Source organism: Numida meleagris, chromosome 22 (assembly GCF_002078875.1).
Source record: "Numida meleagris isolate 19003 breed g44 Domestic line chromosome 22, NumMel1.0, whole genome shotgun sequence".
In the NCBI taxonomy this organism is placed as follows: domain Eukaryota; kingdom Metazoa; phylum Chordata; class Aves; order Galliformes; family Numididae; genus Numida; species Numida meleagris.
The window spans coordinates 3,557,828-3,579,804 of record NC_034430.1 but is presented as its reverse complement, the minus strand read 5'-3'; the positions used below and the strand labels follow the sequence as shown (position 1 = coordinate 3,579,804).

At 56.2% G+C, this 21,977-nt stretch overlaps 1 protein-coding gene and 1 long non-coding RNA gene across 2 annotated transcripts in view; both read right to left on the bottom strand.

Moving 5' to 3' along the window:
- On the bottom strand, positions 8,770–9,966 carry POU3F1 (POU class 3 homeobox 1). Its single transcript, XM_021375479.1, has one exon. The coding sequence runs from the start codon at positions 9,926–9,928 to the stop codon at positions 8,801–8,803; it is 1,128 nt and encodes a 375-aa protein (XP_021231154.1). The 5' UTR covers positions 9,929–9,966; the 3' UTR covers positions 8,770–8,800.
- Positions 18,427–21,977, bottom strand: part of LOC110387518 — a 40,545-nt gene continuing 36,994 nt past the window's right edge. Inside the window, exon 3 of the long non-coding RNA XR_002432548.1 lies at positions 18,427–18,725. This is a non-coding gene — a long non-coding RNA (uncharacterized LOC110387518). The remainder of the gene's footprint in view (positions 18,726–21,977) is intronic.

The window sequence follows — 21,977 nt, the reverse complement described above, 5'->3', positions numbered from 1 at the left end:
CTTTGCAGCTATAAAATAAGCTGCTTTCCTCCTCTGCTCTGTGAAACATTTGTCAGAAGGAATTTTTTCCACCTGCTGAGCTGAGCACGGTGCAGCCCCATGGAAATGGAGGTGTCCGAGGACCCATCTGGCCAGAGCCCCCTGAACCCAAAGCTCCAGGCTCCACCCTTGGGTCTGTACCAGGTTGGGGTCAGGCTCTGCAGGCTGAGAGGAAGAGCATCAGCGCAGCATCCATGCAGCTCAATGCACTGCTCACCCAGCAGTGATTGCATGGCAAAGGAGCCAAGGAACAGCATGAGCCTCACCATACAGGGCCTGGGGAGAAGTGGGGGGGTGCCCCTGGCAGCCTCCACCCCACATCCCTGAACGAAGCCATTGCGTGGGGATTTTCTTCCTTAGGAAGTGATGGAGCTTTTGCAAAAAGCTGAGACTTCCCCCCGTGGCCCTTGTGCTGGTGCTGGCAGGCACCATGTTGGAAGCAATACATCATCAATGGAAGGTACCTAATGATATATTGCCCTAATACATCACCATAGCAACAGGGCTCTAATAATGTATTATTCTAATGCGTTACCCAAGCGCACGTTCCTCCCGATGATGTATGGCCGGGATCGCCGCGCTCCGCCAAGCCCAGACGCAGCACTGCTCCCCTGGGTGCCACGTGCTGTCCCCAGAGCAGTGCCACCACCGCAGGGACAAGCCAAGAAGCTGCAGGGAGCTCAGCCTCCTCCACGGGTCACCTCTCACTGGGACGGGGGCTGCTGGGTGCTGCTGTCATCCTGCACAGCGAGGCACAGCAATGCGTCTGGAAATAACACAGAGCTTTCTCCCACCCCCGTGTGCACCCCTGGGTGGAGGTGGGGACAGGCAGCGCTCACCTGGACCGCCACCGACGGGTCCCCAAAGCCAAGTGACATTGCAGCTGCAATGTGCCCCTTCCTGGCGCTTGGGGAGTTCAGTGAGGAGATGCCGGCAGCTGTGAGCTCCTCCAGCCCCATCCAAGGTAGCATGGCCAGCCAGCACCCCGGGCTTGCTCCTTCGCAAGGAAAATGCCAGCTGGAATTCTCCTGCCACCCCTCACAGGGACAGCATTGTTCCCGATTCACACTATCTTTTTGACCATTCAAATGCCATTCATTCAGTCACCCCGATGCGTAGGACAGTTATCCGAAATGTTTTCCCAAACAGCGTCGTGACTATAGAGCAACAATTCATGGAATTGCTCGGGGACATCTGCGCGGAGCGGGGCGCAGCGCGGGGCTTGAATGCGCTCAGTGTGGAGCCCGGATTCCGCGGCCGTGGCTGAATGAAGGGCAGGAGGAGCAGCTCCAGCCGTGCCCATCCCCGCCGAGCTCCCTGCAGCGCTGTCCGACCGACGCGGGGAAGGCTGCATCGTGCTCCCTCTGCTCCTCTCGCTGTGCGGGGACCACGGGCGAAGCCCTCGCAGAAGCCACTGGAGAGTGAAAGCCAATTAGCGGCTTAACACTAATTACAGCTACGGCTTATTCCTTCCTCGGCCATCAAAGGAGCAGCAGTGCTGCCTGCACCGATCCGTGCGGGGATGCTCTGGGGATACGGAGAGAGCCCCGCACGGGGCTGGGCGTCCCCGTGGATGGGAAGCAGAAGGGAAAGCACGGCCCGAGAGCAGGGATCTGCAGCCTCCAGTCCCACACAGGTGCCCCAGCGAGGGGACAACGTGCTCCAAGGTGCTGTCCCACATGGTGCAGAGGCAGATGTGGGGTCAGCCCAAAGCCAGTCTGGGACATGGCAACAGCATTGGAGAGGTCAGACTGGGGCATTCCAAGCATCCCACCCAGGAGCCATCCCACCCAGCACAGCCCAGCAGTGTCCCTGTCACCCCATCTGGCCAGCACGGGCCTTGGGGTGGCTCACGGCCATTCCCTGCCATGCCCCCACTGCTGGGGGTACAGGAGCCCTCCCTGTGCCACGGTGCTCCAGCACAGCCTCCAGCATTTCAGGGGGACGGCAGTGACAAATTGCAGCGTCTGCAGCAGAGAAAAAGGGAAACAGAGGGACCAAAGGGGAAATGATTGCGTTATCGATAGAGCTTCCAGCAGGTGATGGATGAGGACACCCAAATGACTGCTTAAGGTTTCAGGAGAAGCCTTCCAAACAGCAGCGTGAGAGCAAAGCGGGGATTAACCAGAGTTCCCGAGGGAGTCCTGCAGGGATGCGCCCGCATTGTGCTGCACCACAGGCAGGGGACCTTCCCCTTGTCCTCAATGGGGACAGGAACAACCCTCGGGGATGCACACACTGACACACAGCTCGCTGGGACCCTTCCAAATTTCTGAGATTTTCACCACCTGAATGGTTTCTGGAGTCACCAAAATGAGAAGTAGAGAACGTCACCTTCTAGTCGGGGGAGCTGGGTTTACAGAGCACCAGCCAGCCCTGTCCTAAGGAAATGGGAATGCCCCCCCAAGGCAGGACAGGAGGGGTGGCCACGGCCCTGGAAGCCAGCAGGCAGCTCTGCGCTGGGATCTGGCACAGCTCCAGGCTGGGGTTCCAAGGGATAATTTGTAGATCGAATGTTAATGAATATTATTGCTGTTATCTGCAAAGGCTGCGCTGACTTCACTCTGCTGCCAATTGCACTTCGTGATTTTTACCCCCACCCCCACCCCGTAACAGAGCAATTCCAGCACAGCTGACAATTCAGGAGAAGCAACCAAAGGTAGATGGGAACAGGTGACCCCCACCACACCCAGCCCTAACACTTCCAACACCACTTGCTCAGAGATCTTCATTGCACCTGGATGCCATCTGCCCTTCCTCCTGCAAACTCATCGTGCCCCATGACCATCCCCAGCCCTGCTACCCCGGAGGGCCAAGAGCATCAATGGGATCTCTAACCGCATAAATCACACGACAGCTCTGTGGGGAAAGAGGCAGCCTGGGACTGCCATGACTGCCATGTAACCATGCCCTGTGCTTGGGATGGGGTTCTGCTGGTGGAGCCTCCTGGGAGAGCAGCAGGGAGGGAGGGTGCTGCAGCCGCCCCGAGGGGACCCCCACCCTCCCCTACCCTCCCCCACTGGAGCATCCCACCGTGATTTATGTGGCACTTGTGCAATTGATGTGCTTTGTGCCTGGGGACAGCTAAATGGTAGCTCTGTCATTAGTTTAAGCAGAGGTTAAAGGTGATCAATAACAAGGGTTTCATGCCCAATTGATCACCCCTTGCTATTTCTTTCTGGCTTTTGCTTTCCATCCCGGGCTGCTTTTAGAAATAGTAATTAAAGACATAACAAGCGTCCCACTAAGCGGAATATCAAATGCTCTCGGTATCGATCCCATTCTCTCCCTCTCAGTGCTGCTGCCCTGTGCCCATCCCTGGCTGCAGCTGGGGGCCGGGGGCATTCCCCCGTGGAGCTGGTTTGGCCACCACATCCCTACAGCACCCAGATGCAGCCCACGCTGCACCCAAATACATCTCCCAGAGATGACCTGAGCGCATGGGATCTGCTATCTGCACTGGAAAAGGAACAGCTGAGAACGTAACGCAGCATGGGATCAGCAAAAGCAACTGTGTGACTTTGGGAAGGGTTTCGGGTTGTGTGTTTCTGGTGGGTTTCTGGGGTGCAGCCGATGGCCCTGGCAAGGAGATGCTGGGTGGTGGGACAGGGCTGCTGCTGGGCCCCGGGTGGAGCAGAGCATGGCACTACACAGCCAGAAGAGCCCCGTAACCTGAAGGAGCAACGGAGTGAGAGCCAACGAAGGGATGCTTCCAAAGCTGGGAAACTCATTTCTTCAGCTCACCAAGTTACGGAGCAAAGTTGTTACACGTTCTCATTGCAAAAGCAAACGGCGCGTTGCTGCTGGGAGTCAATGAAGTCACGTTAGGAAAACAAAGAGCTAAGAGTCCTTCTATCAGGAGCAAAGCCCCTTTGTGCTGCATTGCCCACGGATGAGAACACGGCTCTCCCACCTACCTCTGCTCCACACGGGGCAGAAGGGACCGAGGGGACCCAATGCTGCGGCCGCCTGATGTGGTTGCAGGAGATGCTCCCTGGGAAGGCAGCGGGATTCCTCGGCGCGGCAGCGTGAGGTGACTCCAGCTTTGCTCTGTGATAACGTTTAAAGAAAGACAAAGCAGAAATCCCCCGACCCCACGGGAACGCACCCCCCCAGCGGTTCCCCTGGCTCTGCAGCGACGCGGGCCCTCTGCACGCCAGGGAGCTCGCCTTTGCGACTTAACACTGATGACACCGTGGAGAATAGAATCACCAGAAAAAAAGGCATTTCCTGCTGTCCGCGGGGAAGCGAGCAGGAGAACTGGGAGGAAAGCCCCACGGCTCCAGCGTGATCTGGAGGAAAGTCTCTGCTGCTGTCACCGTCGTATCGCTGCCCTCAGCACTGCAGTTCTGGGTCTGAAAAGCCATTGCCTGTCTCTACCTCGGTTTGTCGTAAAATTAACAGCAAAAAGCTTCTCCATTTTCAAACGAGACATACACGCAATTAAAGGACACCTGACGCAGCGGCCGGGCTCCGTGAAACCAATGTGCTTGCAGCAAACGTGGGAATGAGAACGCCGCTCTGATGGCCCGGAGTTTTGGCCAGCTGCAGATTTACAGCTCAGCGTCAGCTCAAAGCTGAGAGGCGCGACGCGCGGGGCTCGAGGTGAGGAAAAACCACCAGATAAATCTCCAGGCACGCAAGAAATAGGCGAAGAAACGAAGAAGGGAACGGGCTGCAAAGCTTCAGCCCCCAGCAGCCCTCCCCGAGCACGGGGACAGAGCAGCCAGATTGGAAACACCGCAGAAAGATGCTGCTGCTCCTCGCGAGCGTTGACTGCTGTCCTTTTTGGCCTCGTAGGGAATGAAAAGCAAAGAGACCCGGGGGTCAGGAGCAGGCAGGGGATCGGGAATGGGCTGACGTGATCCAACAGGAGCAGCAAAGAGGAAAATTAATAAAAATCCCTTGAAAGTTTGGACTGGACAGCACTCCCCTCTACATCAGGCGCTACCACAGGTGCACAGCTGGGGCACCGTGCGCTGGCAGCCCTTCCCTGCACCGTGACAAGTGACACCCAGCCCGACCAACAGCAGCGATAGGGATAGGGAGATACCCACAAGCTCTGAGCCATCGCACCTCCACCCGCCTTCACAGCCCCCTACCTCCCACAGCCAGGAGACACCAGGGCTCGTTGGTCCTCCCCAAGAGGAGGGGAAACTTTCACGGGTGAGTTTACACGGACCCCAAAGGCAGATGCCCGCTGTGGGTGCGCTGCGTGCATGGCTGCAGCAGGGGAAGGCTGCATGCAGCAGCAATGGGAGCGATGCTGAGCGCCCATGCAGCAGCTGTGCAGCGCTCCGTGGGCTTTGCATGAAGGACTTAGCGAGCGCTGCATTCCCCGTTTACACGCACAAGGAAAACAGGTGATGCTGAGCAGCTCCAGCCAAACAACAGCAGCACTGGCACTGAGTGAAAACGCATGCAAACAACGGTGGCATTAGCATAGAATTAAAATAGCTGCTCAACCGGACGGTGCTGAATCTCCTCGCAGGAGAGGCAGCGAGCAGGGCTGGGAACTGGCCCGGTGCTAACAGCGATGCTCCCAGTTTCCAAGCAAATCGATGAGAGTTTCTGCTGCTGTGTTTGGCAGTGAGGGGCTGCGGGCACCGGGCAGGAACCAGGGTGAGCAGGAGACCGGGTTCTGCTGGAAACATGGAGGGATGCAGCATCAGTGGCTCTGCCCAGACAGGTGCACTGCTGCAGGACAAGCACGCCCCGCTCTCCCAGTGGCAGCGGTCACGTTCTAAGGTAGGAAATCTCAGAAGGGAGTTGGATTTTGGCACCGCACAGCCTTGTCCCAAGCACAGAGAAAGCTGAGCAGCACCTCTCCGCCTTCGCCTTTTAAAAACTTAACATAATTTGGAAAAAAAAAAAACAAACGACGGCTTGCTGAATATTCCTCCAATTGCCAACAGCCAGCATAAAACAGAGCAGCGCGTGGACAGTTCCCAGCCCTGTCCTGTGCACCGAGAGCTCCGTGCCAGCGGGGACAGGGCACAGTGCTGTGCTCAGAGCATGAGGCCGAGCAGCCCCTGCTCTGAGGGGGCACAGAACTGCTCCCTGCCCGTATCTGCACCCCGTACCCTGAATGCTCCGCTGTCTGTTTGTTGGCGCATCGCTCGGCACTTCCACGCCTGCTTCTCCTTCATGTACCAACACCACCGTCCTGCGCTCCTGTGCCGCGCTCCCACTACAACCACAGCAGCTCCAGCTCCCACTTGAGAACAAAAAACAAATATAAGAAGTAAAACAAACCAACAGCAACAACAACAAAAAAAAGCAACCGTCCCCGCGGTAATCGCTGTTTAATCCCTGACCAAGAAGACGACAAGACCTCAGCGAGGCGACCCTGGGGGGCACCGCTTTGCAGCAGCCATCAGACGCCCCGAGCGGGGTTTCTTTTTGCTGCTCGGCAGCACGGGAGGCCTCGGTGCAGCTCACGCAGCGGCGCTGCCGGCGCCTGATCCGAGCTGACACCGCTCAACCCGGGGCCGCGCGCCCTCCCCCCGGCGCTCGCAGCGCATCTCATCCGTTCCAGCAACGCGATGTGAGCGCTGCCCCTTCCTCCCCAGCCGCGCTGCCTCAGAGGGCAGGAGATGCTGCACTCGTTCCTGGTATCGGAAAGCAGCGCAGGGAAGCGCTCAGCGCAACCAAGAGTTGCTTTCTAAAGAAGTAAAAAAAAAAACCGCCGCCTTCGCTGGTTCATTTCCCCTTTGTTTCCTCCTCCCGTGCACACGGAGAGCCCTGAGGAAGGCAGCAGAGCGGCAGCGGAGCACAATGGTACGTGTGTGTGAGACGCACAAAAGAACAGAGAGGAGAGAGTGCGGAGTTTGATAATCAATTTAAATTCCTCCACGACATGTTGGCTCAAACTCCTGCTTCCAAGAATTCATCGTCATCACGCTCCTCCACTTTTCTTTTTAAAGCAGAACACGCGACCCGAACCACCGCGGATTTCCCATGCTCTAAATTGCAGCGTGCAATTCAGCAAATCCCAGTGCACACAGCAAAACTTCTGCAATCCAAGACCTCGCTACCCCACGATTCTGAGCTTTCAGATCAAGTCATGCCTCCAAGAGAAGGCATCTCAGCCCACATTGCACCTGACAACACACAGCCCGGCACCTGAGCCCCTTCTCTGCTCCCTGTGCAGGGGAAGCCAGCACTGCCCCGTGCTGCAGCACTCCCAGCACCGCAGCGGGAGCTGCTCCATTGCACTGCGAAACCTCTGCTCCGAGTCAACTTTATTTTAAAGTCTCAGAAAACCGCTTGCTGGAACTCGGGATGAGCAACACTGAGCTATTTCTCTATGTGCTAACATAGAGCGCCTACGCGGAGATGTTGGGAATGCAGTGATTTATAGTGTGATTATTGCCAACGTGTTGTTGCTTTGGGAAGCGCTGCACGCGTGCACACCCCAAAAGCACAAGGCGCAACGAAATCAAGCTGCAAGAAGTGCAAGAGTTTTCATGTGCGAGTTTCCGAGCCTGAGTTACATTTAATATGTAAAAAAATACACATAACCAAATTTACCTGCAGGGCTATCCCTAGAATATGCCCTCCTCATCCCTAGAAAATCCCCTCTGAAGCAGCTGGGTCGTGGGATGGAATTGATGCCAGGACTCCAGCGGGGACAGCAGCAAGTGCCGCACCAGGAGGCGAGACCACGGGAAGTTCTCAGCCAAATTAAAAGGAAATCGGGCGCTTTACCCTCCGGCTCTCAACCGCGCATCCGAGCATTGCACCCGAGCAGTGCAGGCGCACATGGCACCGTTCCCTCCGCACAAAACCCCGCCGGACCCGAAGGACGCGCAGCGGCGGCCGCAGCCCTCGCGGTGCCGGAAGAGCGTTAGGAGACGGGTTCGGTCCTTCTCCACAGCACGGAGGAACTCAGTTCGCAGCCTTTCCCGGGGCAACCGCAACCCACGGGGGCACGAAGCCGTGAGAACCGAGAGGCAGCAGAACACCTCCGAGCAAAGCAAGTGCGGCGTCTCGAGCTCTGCCCCACGGACGTCGGTTCTTTCTGCGAGAAGCGGGGAGAAGTTCGATTTTTCCCACTCGCGCTGCAAAGCAGAAGTTCGGCGCAGTGTAACGAACACGCGGCGCGGCGGGACGCTCCTCCGACGCTCCTGGGGCGGACGGGGCACGGAGTGGGACCGAGCGGCCGCGGGGAGCGCAACGGGGGAAAGGGGGGAGAGGGAGGGGGGTGTCCCCGCGGTACCGTCGCTCCCGGTCCGGCCCGGGGCCGCCCCGCTCCCGAAAGACGACACGAGACCGGTTCCTGGGTAAATGGTTTATGTAAGTAATAAAATATTTACTATAACATAAATAGAAACGTACCCTCGCAGTCTACATTGGTTTTGCAATAAAGATACAAACAAAACAAACAAACAAAAAAAAAAAACAACCGAAACCAAAGGGGAAAGGGAGGGGCGGGGGGGTGAACCGAACCGAACCTACCAACGGGAGGGAGAGAGCTCCGCGCACGGTTAGAAAATAAATAGAAAGGGGCCGGGGCGGGCAGCGCCGCGTCCTGCGGCCGGGCCGGAGCCGGGGGCCCCGCGGGAGGGAATAAATTAGAGATCGCAAACCTTTGGCTACTTCTGCTGCGGCCACGAGCGGCTCCGGCGCCCGAATAAATAGGGCTGGGGCGGGCGGCCGGGCCGGGCCAGTCCGAGGAAAGAAGGAAGGAACCGGGGCGCGTCCCGCCGCCCGCGCCCGCTCCGCCGCCGCCGTCGGGGCCCAGCGGCGGGGCCGGCGGTCACGGCACGGCGCCGGGCAGCGCGTGGTGCAGCGGCGAAGTGTCCGCCTGTGCGTAAACGTCCTCCATGGGCGGGTGAGGGAGCCCGGCCGGCGTCATGCGCTTCTCCTTCTGCCGCCGGTTGCAGAACCAGACCCGCACCACCTCCTTCTCCAGCTGCAGGGAGTCCGCCAGGGAGGTGATCTCGTGCGCCGAGGGCTTGGGGCACTTGAGGAAGTGGTTCTCCAGGGCGCCCTTGACGCCCACCTCGATGGAGGTGCGCTTCTTGCGCTTCCTGCCCTGCGCCGCGATCTTGTCCAGGTTGGTGGGGCTGCCCGTGCTGGAGTCCGTCTCCTCCAGCCACTTGTTGAGCAGCGGCTTCAGCTTGCACATGTTCTTGAAGCTCAGCTGCAGCGCCTCGAAGCGGCAGATGGTGGTCTGCGAGAAGACGTTCCCGTAGAGGGTGCCGAGCGCCAGCCCCACGTCGGCCTGCGTGAAGCCCAGCTTGATCCGCCGCTGCTTGAACTGCTTGGCGAACTGCTCCAGGTCGTCGGAGCTCGGCGCGTCCTCGTCCGACGGCTCGGGCGGCCCCAGCGGCGGCGGGGGGGAGGCCGCCAGCTCGTGGCCCGCCGCCTCCTCGGCGCCCAGCGGGTCGCGCAGCCCGTGCCCGTGGTGCAGCGCGGGGCCGGGCGGGCCCAGCATCCCGTTGAGACCGCCGTAAGGCTGCCCGTAAAGCAGCGGCTGCCCCGACGGCGGCGACATGGGGGGCAGGTGGGGGGGCGGCCCCGCGCCCTGCGCCCAGCCGCCGGCCTGCGGCACCAGGTGCGGCCGCGGGTGGAAGGCGGCGGCTGGGGGGGGCAGCTCCTCGCGGGGTCCGCCCGGGCCGCCCTTGCCGTGCTCGGCCGCCGGCGGGAGGTGCGCGCCGCCTCCTCCTCCGCCGCCGCTGCCCCAGTCCGTGCCGGCGCTGGGCAGCCACTGGTGGTGCGCCAACCCGACGGCGTGCCCGGCGGCGGCGGGGGCCAGGCCCTGCAGGTACTCGTGGTGCATCATCTTCTGCACCTCGCGGTACGTGGTGCCCTGGTGCAGGCGGTCGCCGTCGGGGTGCAGCAGCGCGGCTGAGCGCGGGAGGTACTGCGCGGCGGCGGCCATGGCCGTCTGCGGGACGCGGCGCCGCGCCGCGCTTTAGAGCCCCGCGCCCGGGTGCCGCGCCGCCGCGCGCCGGCCACGCCCCCGCGCCCCATTGGCCCGCCCGCCGCCACCGCCGGCCCGCGCCGCTCCGCCATTGGGCGCCGCCGGCTCGGGGCGCCGCCCAGCGCTCGCCCTCCCCATTGGCTGCGGGCGGGCGGCCGCCGCCGCGGGATTGGCCGAGGACGCGCTCGTCGGGGCGGCCCGCGTGCGGCCGGCGGCGAGGCGGGCGCCGATTGGAGGAGGGCGTTTCATTCATGCCGGGCGGCGGGCGGCCACGTGGGCCGGGCGCGGGCGAGGGGCGCGGGCCGGGGAGGTGGCGGGAGAGGGGCACGTGGCTGGGACTGTGTGGCTGTGTATGGCAACTGTGTGGCTGTGTATGGCACAGTACGGTCCTGTATGGCACAGTATGGTCCTGTATGGCACGGTGTGGTACTATATGGCATGGTGTGGTACTATATGGCACGGTGTGGTACTGTATGGCGCTGTACGGTGCAGTGCATGGTGTGGTACTGTCACGTTTGGCATCATGCAGCCCAATAAAGCACAGTACAGTCCTGTACAGTACAGTGTGTTATGGCACAGTATGGCGTTGTATGGCACTGTACAGCATGTGTACATCCTGCACTGTACGGCACTGTATGGCTGCAGGGGCACAAAGAGCCACGGGTTGCTGCTTTCAGGCCTGGCAGACATGTACTGCAGTGCACATCTGTCTGTCATCTCCAATACATCCCACTTCCCCGGCCCCTTTTTGCAGCTCCCAGGGTTGGGAGGGAGCTCCTTGTTCTGGAGATACGCTTCGCTGCTCTCGCTCTGTCAGAAAGCATTCCTGTTCTGATGCTGCACTTGAACAAAGTGCAATTTGGCTCTATAACAGTTACTTGGTGCTGGGAGAAACTTCCCCCGCAGCTGCTTTGTCTGACTGTTGTTTAGTGACGCCCGGCCCATGGTGAAGTGGAGGCGAAGGGCAGCAGCTGCCCCGAACCGTGGGGAGGTGGGAGCTCTGCCTGAGACATTGGACAAAGCCCTGAGAGGTTGTGAGCGTTTGGGCGTCACGGGACATGTGGGGCCAGGGAGGAGAGGGAGCAGCCCCGGGGGAGTCCCTGAGCCGGTTTGAGGGCTGGCACGGGATGAAGGGTGGAGGAGTTTGTGGGAAAAGGCGATGACAGTGAGCAACGGCCGTGTCTGGCGGGGCTGGGAGAGGGGCAGAGGACACCTTAATTAACCCAGCTCCAGACTTCACCGGGGCTCGAGGCCCAACGTGAATGAGGATGGGCACCAGGAACATTAATCACTTCTGAAAATTAATCTCTTTGCCTCCTTGCTCCCATTTGTAACATAGGAACAGAGACAGTGACCTTTGCCAAGGGCTCTTGCGGCCGCCGAGGCAGCGGATCAATGCGGGGACGAGCGCAACATGTCAATGTCCTCACGCTGGTGCCCTCCTGCTCTCCTGGTGGATACGGACACTGGGAGCCGCCTCCCAAAGGCTTTTCCTTCCAAGGTGTGCAGCCCTTTGCTCTCTGTTGCACTTTGCCTTTTGGCTGCACCCGCACCCAAGGTGCGCTGCCCCATGCAGACCCCTCATCCCATTCATTCCCTCCTGCACAATCCCAAGGTGCAGGAGTTCCAGCCTTGCAGAGAGGCCAGGCTTTGGACTTTACAGGAGAGATGGGTTCCACTGATCACAGAGCACATTTCATTAGGAAAAGAATGTGATTTTATTTTCTTTTTTTTTTTTTTTTCCTTCCCAAGGAATCTTTGGCAAACGCTGCATGCGTTTGTAATGAATGTAACCCTTTCTGATGATTCAGTGACATGCTGTAAAGTATCACACTTGGATAAGCATTTTCTGTGTATTTTTTTCTCATCCGACTCATATTCATGTCAGCTCCCCGTGATGCAGTGCCACAATATTCAAATTTTTGGTAGCCAATTGCTCTTGATATTTATATCCATTTTTAAGGGAATCATAATGAATAAACGTGCCCAGCTCTAACTTTATGCAAAATAAGTCGTGTGTACATCAGTAAATCATTAGTAGAAATTAATCATTTCCAGAGGCTGAGGACGAGATCTCCTTTCAAACTCCTGTTTATGTGTTTCAGAATTCACCAAAGGAGAAAACACATTATGTGATAACTGGATCCCCACCACAGCTGAATTAGAAAGTAATATTGGTTTATACTCGAGCAAACAATCTTCTCAAAGCAAGGTATCATGCACGGATTGTGCTCCGGGCTTGCTTAGCTTAGCTTAATAGAAGTTGAATTTGAAGATTGGAAACAGCAACAAACTGAGGAAGATGAGAAATTCCCATTTATTGCCTTCCTCGGTAGCTCCACCTGCAGAGCTGAGAGCTGGGTGGCAAAGTTGCTCCTGTGAAACAGCTGAAGGCAGCGGTGACCCAAAGGAGAGCAGTGACCCAAGGCAGTTGGCAATGAGGGGCTGAGATGTGGCCAAATCCCAATGGGAGGGCACCCATATTTTCTAGCAAAACCTATTTTCCTCATTGAGCCCCACCAGGAATATTGGCCCACTGTCCATTCCCATTTCCAGGAATGAACAACCCCACGGGCGATGCTCGATGTGATTCATTCTCTGTGTGACTCTGACAGCACCACAGTGCCTGACTGCAGCACGGATAATAAATGGTACAACTCGTTGGCCCGCTCTATCTTTGGCATCTGTGGGCAAAATACTCATTTTGCTTTGCTGATCCTCACTTTCAGAATTCTTAATTTAGGGAGTGATAACCAACAAGCTAGCAGCTGGGACAACGGATTTAATCACAAAACTAGCAAGGAAGGGAAATGGAGAATGCTCAGTATGGATGTACAAGGTATGCTGCCTGCGATGGGCATTTGGTGTAGATGTTCCTGTAATTATCTGAAAACTTCCCCAGAGATGTTCTCACGAGGCCAAGATGAATGCAAAAAGTGCTGCTGTCATCTTTTATTGGATCAATGAAACTTAGACTAAGCGCTCACTAAATTCCTATTTACACCACAGCCCTTAATCGCGGCGAAGGAAGCACTCGAAAGTATTCGACAAATAATCCCTGTTTATGAAAGCCCCATAACGTGCATTTACATAATCCCCACTTTAAAAAGCTCTATCAGCTCTCAAGTCCTTCAGCTGGAGATGCATGCAGGGGTTGAGAGGCACGGAACACAGCAGAGGTGATGCCTGGGTCCCAGTGGGGCACTGGGGTGACCACTGCAAGGGGCTCAGTGCGTGCTGGGCACTGCCAGTGCATCCAGCCCCTCTCACCTCTCTCAGCCCGTTCCCCAAATATCGTACTGCTTCATCGTGTGTGCCCGCTACCAGAAGGAAACAACTCGTCTGCAGTGGTTCCTATGGGTGAAACAGCGGTGTGCAGTCCCGGGAAAGCAGGATTGAGTTCAGTCGGGCTAAGGAAGGGAAACTATGCACAGCACAATTCATTTCCAGCCTCAGATTGATGCGTGCCCTGCTGGTACACCCATAACCACGTGTGTGTGCCTTCTGCTTCATTATCCAGATGAGAACGGGGACCCACAGAAACGCTGGAATTTACCTGGCCAGCATTCCAGCGATGAGGAGTTTTAGCTGCAAAACCTCATCCCCTTCCATAGCTCCATGTCAGCCAGGCCCGAGCCTTGAGCTACAGCCCAGGTTCAGCCTTGACGCTGCCCCATCCTTCTCCAGAAGCCAATGGGCCCCGTGCTGGTCTGCCAGCACAGGGCAGGTCCCAGGTCCCTGCTTTGTTCTGCAGAGTCTTCTCCTGGGAGCCTGCACATCCCAGAGCTGAGCATGCTCCTGAATGAGGGGGACAGGAGAGCTCGGCCCTGGGCTGCCAGGACTGAGCGATCCTTCCCCACATAACACCAAAGCTCAGGGATTTTGCTCCGCGCGTTCCGAGCGCCGTTCCACCTTAATAACAAAGCTCGTGAGGGAAGGTTTCCATTTAATGAGGCTCTTTGCAGTTTACATAAAACAACCACATGAATAAATACCCAGTTTAGAAAAGATAAGACCTGGGGATGAGTTTGGCGTGGGTTCAGCACGGAGGGTTATGCATGCAGCTGAGGAAGGTGCCTACAGTCACACTGTCTCCCAATCTTGTCAGTCTGCAGTCACCTCTGATGCAGCAGCAGCTGCAGCCATGCAGCAGGACCTGCAGCTCCATGCATGCAGCACCCTGCAACCTGGATGCTGCAGAAGGAAGGTTGCATGGGAATGGTTCTCTACTCTCCAAACAGATCCAGCGTTGAACACCGTGTCCCTTTCTTGTCCCCACCCCACAGTGATTGCTCTGATGACACACAGCTCCAGACAGCGGTGTTCCACCCCACAGGCCGTGCTTCCCAGGCTGGCTGCCCCAACGGGATGGTTAGGGCAGCCTGCAGATGTGGGAGAACGGGGAGGCAGCTGTTTTCCTTGCGGCGAGGTTGAGGTGTGAGGGTTGGGAGCTGAAGTGATGAAACCCTGCAATTTTGTTGTTGCTACAAATTACGACTTGTTTGAGCCCTCCTCCTCGGGTTTTGATCTGTTGCGCTGGTGCTAATCTATATGTTTATGCTGTGCCAGTCTGGGTTCAAAGCAGTGTAGTTCCACCCATTGCCAGGACCACGCATCCTGCCCCGCTCTGCTGCATCGCTGCTGCCAATGCATTGGTGCTTCATGGGACCCCTCGCTGGCCCCCAGGCAGGGGGCAAGGGGCTGGGGGGAAGGTAAGCATCCATTTTGTACAAAATTATTTGCACCCAGGACCACGTGTTGCTGAGCACGGGCTGGTTTGTGACATCGCCACCAAATCTCGTTGCTCCATGCTTCTTTTTGAGCCAAGCACAGTGGTGAAAACGCCAAATCTGGTCATACTCTGGTTAAACTTTTGAATAACTCACCCAGTCTGTCTGCTCCTGTCCTCCCTTTGGCCTTTTCTTTAATCTTGTAAATCATCCTGTTAACCTTTTCCAGTCCTGTAGAGAGCCCCAATGAGATTACCAAGGGCTCTGCACCACTGACCAACAAGATACAGCCAGATGTGCAAGGTCCTACCCACAGACTGTGAGGTAAGGAGGTTTCTTACGCAAGCCAAGAGCGTGGAGCTGAGTGGGAAGTGCAGGTGCTGTAAGGGACAAACCCTTCTAGCCACAATGCTGGACACATTCACTCTGCTGTGCTGGGAGAGGAGGAGCTGAGGATGAGGAGCTCTGGCAGGATGCTCCATCTCTGAGTCACAGCTCTCCTGGAGCCACACCAGCCCCTTGGCCAGACAAGCTTTGCCTTCATTAACTCTTTCCTGCAGGAGAAGCAGAAGCCAATTAATTACAACTTAGACCTTTTTCCATTAAACTCCTCTGAGCTCCAGGGGAAGAGCCTTAAGACTCGACTCTGATCCTGCTGCCACTGACGCCAGTAAAAAGCTCTCCACAGACGTGGATGGGAGGAGGCGGTGATTCCACGGCTGCGTTCAGCCCTGAGCATGGCCACACTGGGTGCTGGTGCCCCTCCATCCCAACACTGTCCCTGTGGGGGTCCCTGCCCTGGGGGTGGCACTGTTGGAGGGACTGTTCCTCCTGACCCCAGCGCCGTGGGCCGAGTGCAGCCATCCCATCACCATCCAACCCTTGCTCTTGGATCTCATCGTAGGTGTTCGTTCTTCTTCTCCTCATAAAGAAAGACTCAACACCTCTCGCCTTCCAAGTCTAATGGGCTTAATTAATTGGATTTTGAAGAAGCAATGACCAGATCTGCGATGACGGACTTCGGCTCATCCCCAGTGCTCACAATTGTGTTCCCAGAAGAGAAATCTTCACAAACAAGGACCAAAGCACAGCTCCAGTAAGTGGGCGACCCTTAGGAAAGCACTGCTCAGCTGTGTTCTTTCAGTTCACAGGTAGATACCCCAGGTTCTTCGTGCAGAATAGGCACACCAATGAAAGCAGTGCACTATTTATCCAGCCTGCAACCAATGCAACTGCTCTGGATATAGGGCAGCACAGTTCAAAGTCAAGTTTTGCTTTGTTTCTCGTGCTGCAAGTCGCTCGCTGGCAGAGGCCCAGCACTGCTCGGGCTGGTGACAGGACTGTCTCACCAGGGCTGTGAGCTGTGCTGCAGCTTGTCACTCTTGTAATTGAGCCTCACTGCAGGCAGCAAACACCCACTGCACTCACCAGGCCCTCAGGGCCCGGCCTTTCTCCTGAGTCACAGCGCGGTGACGTGTCACCTCCTCTTCCCATCCCGCTTACTGGGGGCAGCGCCTCCCAGCACCCCACCAGCCCAGTGCTGAGGCTGCAGGAGGAGCCGTGCAGCTGCAGGTCTGTCTGCTGACATGCACGGCTGTCCGTCTGTCCATCCATCTGCCTGTCTGTCCTTCCAGGGGCGGGAAGGGGGCTCTGTGGCGGCCGGCGCTCCGAGCACCTGGGGATACAAAAGCGGAGGAGCTCTCATTAACAGGGAGGTTAAAGAAGTGAGGATACATGACAGAGGGTGGAAGCGAGGGAAAACAGCTTCGGCAGACATCACATTTCATCTTTATTCCTTTTCCTGTCAATCCATTTCTTATTGTCTGGTAAATTCTCTTTCAGGGGACCGTGGTTCGGCAATTCAGAACTGCTTAAATCCCCCTGGCTGAACGCGACCTCGCAGGCGGGTTGTTTAATATTCAGGGTCAGATTTCCAATGGCCTCAGTGCCTCAGCTCAGCTTCAGTTGTTTCTGCAAAGCTATAAAAGTTCACAGGAATAAAAAAAAAAAAAAGCCATGCAACCGCCCCGACCTCTGCTCAGTTTGCAGTTTTACCATCGGTAGGTGCTCCTAGAAGGGCTGACTGTTTTTGCACAGGTGCTTGAGAGCAGATTTCTACACGAACAAAGAGGAACCACGCTTTGCAAATGTGTCTCAGCAGAGCAGATTCCTACAGAGTGGAGTCCATACCTGCACTAACTCAAGTGGCTCCTGCACTGCGTGTCCCCCTCTTTGATGGGGTCTCCCAGCACATCACAACCCACGATCACAAGCAGCATTTCTCCATTTCAGCTGTCACAAGCAGATGCTCCATGCTTTGGAACAGAGGATCCAGGCGATGGTTGAGCACTTCTTCTCCTTGTGCATGGCCCCTTGTAACTGTACGCAGCAGAGAAAACACAACAACTTATTGAGACTGGGCAAAGTATGAGGTTAAGATTCATTGCCTGCTGCAGTCAGCAGCGAGAAGCACTGGGGAAGGGGAGACCTGAATCTGGCTGTTACCAGGACATTTTCTCTCCATGCCAGGAACAATCTTTTGCCAGAACGCGTTCTTCTCACTACTGATATTTTTCCAAATTCCTATTCCTGCTAAAGCCGTGCTCACAAACAGGGCAGAAGAGCTCTAGAAATGGTGCCAGCCCAAAGTCGTGCCCCCCCGCTGCACTGCTCCTGAGCTGCAACCTCTCCCCCCAACGCTAGGTATATTTTCATTAGATACCCAACCTCTGGTTCTGATTAAATAACTTGTATAATTAGATTGAGACATCTGCTCATCCCTGGGGGAAGAAATCCTTTTCAGCACTGGACCAAGTCTGATTTGGTTAATTACCTTTGCAGTTCTGTATTAATGTGCAGTTTCTTGATGGCAAGACTCTATGGTATCAGGCTTATTCCTCCTGGCTTTCACAGCACTACAGCGAGACGGTTCAGGGATTAGGAACCAGGCACCAAGCCCAGGATTTCCCTCCTCTCTTCACTCATCTCAACACTCTTCTCCTCTGTTTTTTGCTGATTAAAATATTTGGCTTTACTCGCCTGTTGAATACAGTTTCCAGGCTCTGTGATGTACAAGGACGACAGGCTCCCACTGACTGCCCCAGAGCAACGCATACTGGGATGCTTTGGAGTAATCACAGTTCTCAGGGTTCTTTGGAGATGCAAGTATTTATCAGTGAGCAATAATAGGATGGTTTGGGTTGCTCTGCTTCCAAATGCATTGCTGTTGGCACCGCTGGCTCCTCAGTTCAGACCCCAGAGGTGCAGCATCCACATGCAGACTGGCAAAGCGCAGCAGGCACAAAGGAGAGGAACACGGCGATGTGCTCAGCTCTGCCCACACTGCTCCTTTCCTTTGGTGACTGCAGGTGGCAGCTCCTGCAGCCAGCTGTGTGCTGAGCTCCAGCTGTGTGCCACGCTCCAGCAATGTACTGAGCTCCAGCTGCAGTGCAGACAGGGGCTGTCTGTCGGACAAGCATCACCAAAGCTGCACAAACCTGTGCTGCACTGAAGAAGCGATGGAGATTTGCATGCAGGCTTGGAAAAGCACGCCAAGAGAAGTGAGTGCCAGCAGCCCAGTGGGTGCCAGCCCTGGGGGGGCTGCAGAGCTGTGGGCAGACACTGCCCTGGGCACGGGTGGGTGCTGCCCACAGCTCCAGCATTCGAGTGCCTCCAGCTCCGGGGCATTTCAGCAGGCCCCAGTGCTGCTGGCAATGGTGAGAACTCAACAGGAGCAAAATGAACGTTATGCAATCGGGCATTTTTCTATCAACAGATGGAAACACCTAATAAGATGTAAATTGTCTGTTTGATAATCAGGCCGTAACACAACGAGAGATTGAGGCTTCCCAGGGAATCTTCCATTCTCAGAGGCACGTACTTAAGGTTTATGTGACTTGCCAGCCTGTCTCAGGGCTGTCTGAGGAGCTCTCCCAGGGCAGCCAGAAGGCGCCTTCACAAAGAATCGTCCCGGCTCTTCTCAAAGCAATAATATATTCAGTGCAGGACTTAATTGTAACACGAATCTGTGAAAAAAAAAGAAAAAATAAAAAAAGAGAAAAAAATAAGTGCTAGGGAGTGGAATGATGGGGAGGCAGAGGGCAGAAGAGCAGACAGACGCCCGCAGGAGCGGTGTCCGGCACTGGGCTGTCAGCAGCACGGTGCTCCCAGCAACGCCGCGGCGCAGCTCTGCGCTGCTCTGACAGGTTGCAGAGATTTCCCATGGCAGAAGTGATGTTTGTTATTCAATAGCTGGTAGGGTGTTTTGCTTGTTTTGTTTTCTTTCTGCAGCGGTGGCGTCCAGTTTGTTTGGTTGAAATTCATGCAAGCCTTGGACAGCCGCGATGTTCCGCGGTAGATAAGCGAAACGTTGTGCAGAGGGCCAGCTCCTGGAGTCTGGGGAAGCAGAGCCAGTCAGCTCATCTTTGAGCTGGGTGATGAGTGGGTTAGGGTGGCTTCTTCACGCTGCTCACAGCTGCAGAGACCGCTGTCCTTTCATCCCCCACCTCACTGAGGAATCCGTCTGTGGAGCTCTCCCTTGCACGGATGCGCTGCTATAGCCTGGCAACTACAACCAACTTCATTTCCCAGGTCTATAGAAGCTTTGATGGCAATACTGGATGACTTTCAATGGTCCTTTCCAACTCAAACGATTCTGCGATTCTGTGAATTTCACCTGATTTCTGTCAGCTGTGGCTTGTGCAACCAAGAGCGCTCAAACACCCAAAGTGGGGAAATGCTTTGAGCAGAGAGTGCTATGGAATCAGAGAATCACAGAATCACTGAGGTTGGAAAAGCCCTCTGAGATCCCCCTGCCCACCCTCACCCCCCATGCCCATTGACCACGTCCCCAAATGCCACATCCCTGCAGTTCTGCACACCTGCAGGGACAGTGACCCACCACTCCCTGGGAAGCCTGTGCCAGTGCATCACCGCTCGTTGGAGAAGAAATGTTTCCTAATATCCGACCTGACTTCCTGACATCCAACCTTTGCTATGTGGCAAATAAGCCCAGTTTATAAAGATTTAAAGGTGGTGCAACTCAGGAAGAGTTTGTGTTCAAATCTAAAGCAGCCCTTTGCTGGACAAATGGTGTGAACAAGCTCCTCCTGAGTAGGCAGGGGAGGCAGCAGCAGCAGGTGGGATTCTCGCAGCACCCCTCAGCACAGCACCTGTGGGCACTTTCCCAAAGACCAGTTGCAGTTTCAGCCCAGAAACTCTCCCCCTCCACTCCTTTTGTGGGTCAGGAGGTGCCTCCAGCTTGGATTCTGTCCTGGCTACTTTTCTTTCCTTGCAACTTTCGCACAGAAGCATGAAATACAAATACAGCCACCGACGTTTCCAGCGAGACGACGGATTACCTCGTGCCGACGTGCTGCCCAGGGTGTCTGTTATTTATAGCCCTGGCTGCCTTGCACCAAGTGTGCATGGCCGAGCTGCAGCGCTGACAGCATCACAGCCGTGGGGCTCTCAGGACAGCGTGGGTACAGTCAAACAGGGCAGCTTGGCAGCTGGGCATTGCTTTGTGTCACATCGCACCAGTACCTTGCAAAGCTGGGCTCCAGCCTGGCTACAGACAGAGAGAGGATGAATTTTGCCATAAAACGGAGCCTGTTGGGTGCTGGGGGATATCTCATTATTCCACCTGAGTGGTGCAGCCACAGCATTTGGGGTTTCAGCCCCATGTTGGGGACCTGGCAGCCCTCACGTGCGCGTTGTCACCGCTGTGTCGTTCAGCCTGAGAGAAGGCAAACTGCTCCAGGGAAAGCTAAGCACTCCCACACTGATCTGGAATGGAGATGCTGCCTGGTGTCATCAAGTGATCTGAACTGCTGATGCACCAGGAGCCCGCAGTGCATGCTTACCAGGGACTCATCATCTCCTTCAATGGTGACTTCCCCAGAGCGGATCTCAGGAGGCGATGCTTCCTGCTGCACGTGGCAGCAGAGGGGTGCAGCAGCTCCCAGGCTTCAGCTCAGCCCTGAAACCGAAGTCCAGGTGCCAGAAGGATAAGACAACAGGAAGGTGTGATGCACCCCTGGCAGAAGGCGTCCCAGCAGCCACAAGAAGCTGGCAGCTCCCCAGGAGCAGTCGGTGGCTTGTCTTCAGCGAGATTTAGTAAAGAGAAAGGCTGGATCATGAGGAGCCAGTGGGAGGGATGGGAGAAGACAAAGTGTCGCGTCTCTCTGGCATCCCTCCTGCGCGCGTTGCAGGCACCCGAGCCCCAGAGCTCCCGCAGGGCTCCTCCATCACAGCCCACCCTCAAAGAGAGGCCCAAGCAAAGCTGGATCCAATTGCACAAAGCTGGATCATGGATCATAAAGACAGCTTTGCTTAGTTAATCCTCTGATTGATTTGAAGGCCTTGCAGAGACTCAAAGACTATTAAGAGATTTGTGTTGGCAACGCTTCCTGCACGGGCACTGTCTCTGCTGTGGCTCACCCGATGCTTAATCAGGCATGGCCTCAGCCCCTACTGAGGACAGAGCAACCCCTGAACCCTTCATTTACATTATAAACCTTTCTCTAACCATTTGGTGAAACTCCCTCTGGAGGAGCAGTGCTCATGCACAAGAAAAGTCCCAGCAAGGTGCAGACCCCAGAGCCATGGTTGCCACGTTCCTGGGGCTCCCAGAACTTGATCTGGGGTTCTCTTTGCTTTGCAGCTTGGCTCTGCTGAGCTGCCACATGTCCTCCAGTCTCACCGATCCTGCTGCCCACGCGCTCGCCTTGCTGCGCTCTCAATTTGGCAGCAGCCCTGCGACGCATCCCCAGTTGCTCCCTGTCTCACTTCACAACCCCAGCACTGCCGGGACGGGATGCAATGTGCTGAGTGTGCAGACCTGGAGCGCTTGCTCTCGCTTTGACTGCAGCTGCTCATGTGCCTGCCTGTTTTCTGCAGCACCTGCCTCCTCATGTCCAGATTCAAACTGCAGATAATATAACCCCGCTAGCCTCCTGGGCAGGGTTGTGTATGCTGAGAGAAACGCTGCCCTTGAACATTGGGTGTGAGTCTGTGGGATTCTTCAGATAGTTTCTGCTTCTGGCTTGTCTGGAAGAGGCTGGAGCCTGACCCTCAACCCCAGCTTGCTGCTCCTTGCCAGGAACCATGCCCAGGTGACAGCCAGCAGGCACTGCTCCTTCTATCGTTGCCACCGTCCTGAAATATTTGTGTCCAACCAAAAGATGAGCAGTGCTGTTTCCTCCTGTTGGCTGGGCGCCTCTTTGCTGCAGCAGACAGGAGCTTTCCACAGAGCTGTTTTTTAAACAGCAGCCCAA